Source organism: Solanum lycopersicum, chromosome 2 (assembly GCF_036512215.1).
Source record: "Solanum lycopersicum chromosome 2, SLM_r2.1".
NCBI lineage: Eukaryota > Viridiplantae > Streptophyta > Magnoliopsida > Solanales > Solanaceae > Solanum > Solanum lycopersicum.
This window is the reverse complement of record NC_090801.1, coordinates 51,694,881-51,703,119: the sequence shown is the minus strand read 5'-3', so window position 1 is coordinate 51,703,119 and position 8,239 is coordinate 51,694,881. Positions and strand designations below refer to the sequence as shown.

The window sequence follows — 8,239 nt, the reverse complement described above, 5'->3', positions numbered from 1 at the left end:
TTTTGAGTTGGCTTGTACTAATTTTAATAATATGTATATAGTTAATTATTTTGATTTATAATAATATATTTAATATTTTAAAACAAACAACATACGAAAAAAGTAGAATAAAAAACTTTAAAGCAGAAGAAATATGTGAAAAAAGAAATTCAAGTTGGCCCTTCATTTTCTATAACAAAATTATGTATCTTACATGAATGAAAAAAACAAAACAAAAGGAGGAGGAGGAGGAGCAAACGACAAAGTAGAAGACTTATTGTAACAACCCTCAAAATCAAATAGGACAATCTAGATCCTATCATGAGTTTTATGAGTTAATAAGGTGTTAAAATGATGAATAATAGCTTTAGAATCTAGTTTGAAAGTTGAACGTCAAAGAATGACCAAGATGTTTGGAAACTAGACCGTCTGTCATTGTTTGTTGTGCATGTTTTTAGGTGTTGTTTGGAGTCTAAAACCAATGGAGATGACCCTAGAACCTAGAGGGACATACCAAGTGTCAAAATGTTTGAGTACGACTCCCCAGGACAACCCTAAGGGTCTCAAAGAGGACCCAAACGTTGACCAAAGAAACTACCGAGCTGCCAAGATGTGGAACCAAGGGCGCGTTGTGCCTACAAAACTCGATGGAAAAATTTTGCCCTGCGACGTGGGGACAACATAAACCATTCTGTTCCAAAATAAATTCCAGAACCAAGATGTGGAGGTGCCCCTACGATGTGCAGTCAAATCCCATATTTGGTCGAATCGTTATTATGTCAAATTAGACTTTGGAAAGGGGTCAAATTAATGCAAGGGTCTTTTGAGAATTATTTATTGTCTGTATTTAGGTCACTTTAAACCCCAATTCACCCATCAAATCAAAATCCTCAAGTTCAAAACAAAATCTTTTCAAAACCCTTTCTCCAAAAACCTCATTTTCACAAAGCTTTAAAGCTCCAAAGAAGAAGGTAAAAATCTTCAAGTTTCAATCCAAATTTCACGGGCTTTTTATCAACTAAGGTGTGGTAGTTCATCGTTGATTCGTCTCTCATTCAAGGAGCCAATTCAAAGCTTTTCAAAAAGGGTTTAAAATTTCAAATTCCTCTATTTTGAATTCTAAACATGGGTTTTCACATAAAAAGGTTTTAAGAGATGGATTATGATGCTTTCAAAATAAAGTGATCGTTTTATCATAAAAAACTCAATGGACCCATGAACATGCAATTTCTCAACTTTTGACTTATGAAGTAGGTTAAACGTATATGATTAGATAATGTTATAGTTGTGTTTTCCTTATGTTATATTGTGATTATCTACTGTCATTTATGTCTTATTGTGATGAAAAATTGGAAACTTGAGAAAAGGTGGTGAAAGTTTGGATGAAGGGTAAGTTGATTCATATTGTTTAGTTCTTATTGAATTGATTTTGAGTGGCATGGTCCATGTTTAATGGTGGTGTTTACTTGAAGTGTGTGTGCGCGTATATATATATATATATATATATATATATATATATATATATATATATATATATATATATATATATATATATATATATATATGTTGTGAGTATGACCTTGGAGGCATAACATGTGAAGTAAAGTGATGATTATGATGTATATGCATGTGGTGTCTTATGAAGTTGTTAATGTGTGTCGTGAAGATATTGTATCTAAATGAAGTACATGTATATGTGAAGAATGATAGTGTATGAATAATGATAAATGTAGGTATGAGCATGTTCAGAAGTCAATGTTATGAAAATGATGATTATGTGAAAGGTATGATCACTTCATCTAATCTCACACACACACTTTGAATGAAGTAATGAATGAAAATGGAGGATTGTAGGGCAGACACTCTTCGTGAGTAGAGATGAAGTGTCGAGATCATTCGCTACTACTCCCAAAGAAATCTAGTAATGAAAAGGGGGATTTTGGGGTGAACACTCTTTGTTAGTTGAGATGAAGTGTTTAGTAGCAACCTCACTATTCTCAAGAGCTTTCCAAGATAGGTTGGAGGTTGGTTACCCTTCATGAATTGAGACGTGGTATTCAAAAATAACCTCTAGGGATAAGTACTCTTCGTTAGTTGAGATGTGGTGCTAAATAGTTATCCCTTAACCTATAGACTATGAATGTTTAAGACTCTGTGGAGGAGTTATACTTAGCACAGAGAGGATTTGAAGATGGGGTGGGTTACTTCGTCAGTAGATATGTTGTACCAAATGTACCTCTTGAGATGAGTGCTCCTCATTAGTAGATAATGAGTTACTTAGAAACAATCTCCTTATCCCTTAACTAAGCGCCCACAAAGGTATAACCATGTAAAGGATAAGAGTATGACCCTACCTTAGGCAATGAGGATCCCTCATCTGGTAGGGGTTAATATCGAGATTCCATGTCTAGATCTCATGGTCTATGTCGGTTAAAACTAGCCCCACACAAATGTATGTGAATGAACTAAGTCTTCTTAAAGGTGTACTACCCAGGATAAGTGGTGGAATGAGAAGCTATCTATCCATTGCACAAGTAGACATTTGGAAGGAGTCTTGTTGTGTATGAAATTGTATAAATATGTTACTATATGATGTTAATGAAACATGTCAATTTTATGTCTAATGTTAATGATGCATGTTGACTTTATGTCTAATGTTAATGAAGTATGTTGATGTTATGTCTAATGTTAATAAAGTATGTTGATGTTATGTCTAATGTGATTAAAGCTATGTAAATTATGAATATGATGTGCCTAGTCTAGGGTGATTCCTAAGGAGCACTAAGTGGAGGTAGTAGTATGGGATGCTACATTCACATTGCACAAGTGTAACTAGGGGGTTGTCTTGGAGGATGGTCTTTATTTTATGTGAAGTTCCTAAATGTATGTATGTTTCTTCTAGTGTCCTTGGTATTGAATGTTGTCTTGTTAAATGAAATGAAACATGCTTATCTACGATAGTCTTAAGGATAACTTAGGTGTGTATTAAAGAAGTTGTATGAGCGGTCTATTCACGTCTTGCGTAGGATAGTCTCAGGATAACTTGGGATAGGAAGTTCTGTATAATAAATGGATTTCTTGATAAATGAGTATAAATGTTGAAGTTATGAAAGTTTTACCTTGTATACTAAATGATGCTTTGTATGATATTTTTGTAAACTTGATTCATGAAGGTTTTACTAAATAGCATGAAAGTATGTTTCAACTAAAATGTCCTCTTTCGCATGTTTTTGCATAATGTCATAGTTAGTATAATGTTTTTACTAACCTTATACTCTTCTATATTTCTAAAAGTATAGGTGGAAAGAAAGTGAAGGTCTCTTAGCTTGGGAATTTGATTCTTTTAAGATTGATATGTCCTCATATGTTCGAGGACTTAGATCATCTCTTTTAGTTTCTCTTTAAAGACTTGTATAAGACTGTAACACATCGAAAATCCAAGATGAGTCTTAAAGCCTAACATAGGTGCCATGGGGTGTAAACACTGTTTTAAGACCTATTTTTAATGAATATAGGTTATTTAGAAATTTTAGGAACCAAAACGCCCAAGAATGTCCATGACGTTCAGAAAACAAGTTCTAAGGGATACTAGCGTGCCTTAGCCTATTTGACTAGCTTTTAGGAGTTGCAAATCCATGAAATTAGGTGAAATGGTGTATAACATGTGCTTAAGGTTATTCATGGTCGGAACGTCAGAGTACGACTCCCCAATGACCAACCAAGGTCCCTTGAGGAGGACCCTTGCAAGTTGATGTCAACACTACCTAGGCAATGTGCATCTACGAAATGCAGGCAACGATCCGTGTATGGATTGATGGAGCGTCATTGACAACCGTCGACCAACACTCATAAAAATAGAGTCAGCCTCCGCATTCACTAGTCTCTGACCAAAACGATGGTTGTGCAGGACGGAGGGGGGACCAACCGTCGACTCACAGACGGCCAGTCGACGGGGTTCCGTCTGTGAGGGTCAAAGTTTTCCTGCATGTTTTAATGTTGGTTAATTTAATTAGTTACAGGGTTAGGAGGATAATTAGGGGTTTAAGTGAGTCTAACTAAGTTAATTAACTTCTCCTATAAAGACCCCAACACTCATTAATCTAAACAAAACTCACCAAAATAAACTCTCCTCCTTCTCTCTTCTTTCTCTCTCTATTTGGAAGCCACCATTGATGACAAGCTAGGGGAGGTTTTAGGGGATGGAAAGGGATGATTTTACCATCATATCTTCATCAAACTTTGAGGTTCAAGTGAGTTTCATTCATTTACGAATTTGATGTTATGGATTGAGTTTTTTATGGTTTATTTAGGATATAATGGATTGATTAACATGTATTTTAACTTGATTATGATCAATTGTGATAGTTTGGTTCAATTTGAAGATTATGATCCTTAACTCTTAACCCTAAGTTTGATCTTGATGTAAATTGGGTTGTGATTGATTCAATTGTCTTGATTATGAGTTAAATCACTATTAGATGATGTCGTTAGTATAATCATTAACAAATTAGAGTGAATTTTAGTCTTTCACGCTAGTCTTGAGAAGATGATCTAGGTTAGAAGGTGAATTCACCTAGGCATCTTATTTTAAGCTATGATCTAGTATTGAATTGTGCTATAGTGTTTATTCTAGTCTTGTTATCATGTTGAATATTGAATTATGATTTTGAACATCTAAATTTGATTGAATTGAGGTTTATGGTAAGGCCTAAATGATGATCTATGAGGAAGACTTGGTAAGTCTTAGAATCTCTATCTTTACTTTCAATAGTGATTAATTGTGGTTAAATAATGATGTTATATTGGAGTATGCCTTTTATTAGGATTGATAGGATGGTATGATGTTGAATTGAAATGTCTTGACTATGTTGTGAGGTTGATTAAGGTGTATGTGATATAAGGATGGTGATGACTATCAATGTGCCTTATTATGCTATGAAATGCTAATGGTTAACCTCACCTATATGAATTGTGATGAAAGGGTTTATACTCATACAATTCTTATTGAGCTATTGATGATGATGCTTATACAAGTGGTAGACTCTATGACCTAAACTAAGTTATGATTGATAATTAAAGGCTTAAAAATATTTCAAAAAGGGACTCTAGCTTAGCACCGAGTGAAATAGATTGAGGAGTGTCCCTTCCCATATAGGAAAGGTAGGAGAAGTAAAGTACTTATGAGATTGGAGACTATAATGCATGGAGCATAAAAAGGGTCCCAACTATATCTCCTGGTTCTTGAACTATATTGCCCCATAGGAATATTAGCTAATGGATCCACGTAGTTGCTATGTTTTATGTTTTCGTACTACCTTGGCAAGTAGTCCGCCTTCTTTTGGTGTAGGGTTTCATGACACCAGATTCCACACTAGCTCATGTGGTTTATGTCGGTTAGGGAAATATGTTCCCAAAATGTAAAATGAATTAAAGGATTTGAACTCTAACTTGGATAACCTAAGGGGTCTAGCTTAGTCTAGGAAGGGGTATAATCTCTCTACCTAAGCATTACACTAGTTAGCCTTGAGTGAATCTTAGGAGGATGTTCTTATATATGATTATGTTATGATGATATATAATATGTACATGATGAACTTGCATCTTGTTTATACTATATGTTGATTAGTTCACTTATGAGTATATGTTGGGTTATATTGCTAAAATAAGATGAAATGTATATCTAAATGTTATACTATGTGGAGTTGTACATTGTTATGGTTTTTTGTTGGTGCTACTTGATTGAGTAAGGTTATGGAGCTTTGTTCGGTCATTGCACTTGTTGACTTAAGAAGAAATCATGAGTAATTGTCTTGCTTATTATGATATAAGTTACTCTTAGTCATGCTTGTGATGTTATTCCTTGATAATAGGGTTGTATTTAATCATGGGTTCAAGTATATTGGGATACATATTACTTGTTTGAGTTAGTAAGCATGTTTGGTTGATTGGTATGATTTTCTTGATTATGCATTAGACTTTTAAAAGGGTAAAATGACATGTTTTGACTAAATGTCCCTTTTTAGCATGTTTTGCTCTTACATGTGCATATGATCTCATACTTAGTACATGTGAAGTACTAACCTATTTTCTTCCCTTTCCCCCCAAATATTTTAGGTTTTGGTCGTTGAAGGCTCATTTGAGATGACTTGAAGAAGACTTGATATTCTCTATCATCTAAGTGGGTAGGTCCTCACTTTCCGAGGGCGATGCCAATATCTTGCTTAGGAAGTTGCTTTGTTTTTTAAGACTTTTATTTCCATTCCACTTTCATTGTGTACGGCTTGTATAAGCCTATATGTGGCTTATTTACATTTGATGTAGGGCTATGCCCAAATTGTGATGATCATTTAGATGGTATGAGATGAGACAATCTTTGAGACTATCTTCTATCTTATATATATGTATGTGCAATAAAAGTAGAAGGTTATGTAACCTTCATATACGAAGGGTCTATGTATACTCGGTACGACTATATTATGTGTATATAGAGGTCCATGTAAACCTCCAAGTAGATATAATGAAAAGTTTTAATTTTTCCTCATGAATGAAATGACATGAGACTAAGAGGCTAGTCTTAATCCTCAAATAGGACGACGACGCCGTTTACATCTAGGGGGTAAACCCAGATGTGACAAAGACTTACTTTTTTGTTCTTTCAATGTAAAAGGTCGTGGCCCTAAGATATTAATATATGTCTTTAAGTTGGCTTGTGATGATGAGACTTGTTCCTTAGTTCTTATAAAAGAGGTTCTTTTTAATATTGTTGTGAAAAGTTTTAATTTCGCACTACTTTTCATACTTATATATTGAATGATAGCTAAGAGGCTCGTGCAAGACCTCCGTGAGTTCAAGTACGTCGTGTCGAGACTTGAGAGTGATCTAACTTCTAGGGGATACTTGGGTCGTTACAAACTTTGTATCAGAGAATAAGGTTTTGGGAAATAATTTAGGGTCCAAAGTCTCATTATCCATGTCTAGTAGAGTCTTGTTCATCGGTATGAGATGCGACACGTCTATGAGCGAGAGGCTATAGGGCGATATAAGTTTCACTTTCTTTATCACTTTTGTATCGTGCCATAGAGTTGGATTTTCTAAGTGTCTTTCCTAATCTTTTCTCTTGTGTCCCTATGGATAATCAAGAGAATGTGAATGAGACGGTTCTCTCTTAAGTGCCCCAGGGTCGTCAAACTTCCAATATGAAGGGTATCTGTCTAATGCAGAGATAAGGTTTGCTCTTCGAGCTTTGACCCAACTCATGACGAATCAATCTCAAGTCATCACTAATCATGTGGTTTCCCAAGATAACCAAAGATTTGGACCTCTAGTAAACCCTAATGCAAGTACTCCCGCTTCTAGAACCATGATTTAATGAGGATGAATCCTCCTACTTTTCATGGCACTAAGGTGGATGAATATCCACAAGGATTCATAGATGAGGTGTTCAAGGTGGTGGATGCCATGGGTGTGAATACTAGAGAGAAAACGAAACTAGCCACTTACAAACTAAAAGATATAGCACAAGTGTGGTTTGAGAATGGAGGGATGAGAGACCTTTAGAGGAAGGCCCGGTAGATTGGGGAATGTTCAGACGACATTTTTTTGATAGGTTTTTTCCCATAGAGTTGAGGGAGAAAAAATTAGTATAATTCATGAACCTTCGTCAAGGAGGAATGAGTGCGAATGAGTATTCTCTCAAGTTCATGCAACTCTCTAAGTATGCCCAAACCTTGGTAATCAACTATAGGACTTGAATGAATAAGTTCATGATGAATGTGTCTAGTTTGGTTGAAGAAGAGTATCGTACGACAATGTTCCATCATGATGTGGACATCTCTAGACTTATGGTGTATGTTCAACAAATTGCGGAGTCCAAGCTTATGAAGATGAATAGAGATGGGAAGAGGGATAGGTCGGGTGAACCAAGTCAAACTAAGTCTAAGAATATGTTTTATAGTCAAGATTCCGCCATGGAGAAAAAGGATAGGATTTCTAACAAAAAATCTCAAGGAGGGAGTGGAGGTGGCTATACTTATGAGAGGCCTAAGTGTACTACATAAAACAACACTTAGCTAGGTGTCTTTCCTGTACGGATGGTTTCTTTGGATGAGGTAATAGGGGTCATAAGATGAGAGATTGCCATAACCTCAAGGCAAAAGGAAAAGAGATCAACCAAGCGCATCATGGTGCTTTGGATCCTAATGCTTCAAAGAAGAATCGTTTCTATGTGCTTCAAGCTAACAAAGACGCTAATCCAAAGTGA

The 8,239-nt window shown here is 35.5% G+C and overlaps 1 protein-coding gene across 1 annotated transcript; it reads left to right on the top strand.

The window, feature by feature from the left end:
• The first annotated feature begins 7,353 nt into the window (after positions 1-7,353).
• Positions 7,354-8,239, top strand: LOC138342155 (uncharacterized). The gene is made up of 3 exons (XM_069294351.1): positions 7,354-7,505; positions 7,760-8,023; positions 8,095-8,239. Exons 1-3 carry the CDS (start codon positions 7,354-7,356, stop codon positions 8,237-8,239), a joined length of 561 nt encoding a protein of 186 aa, XP_069150452.1.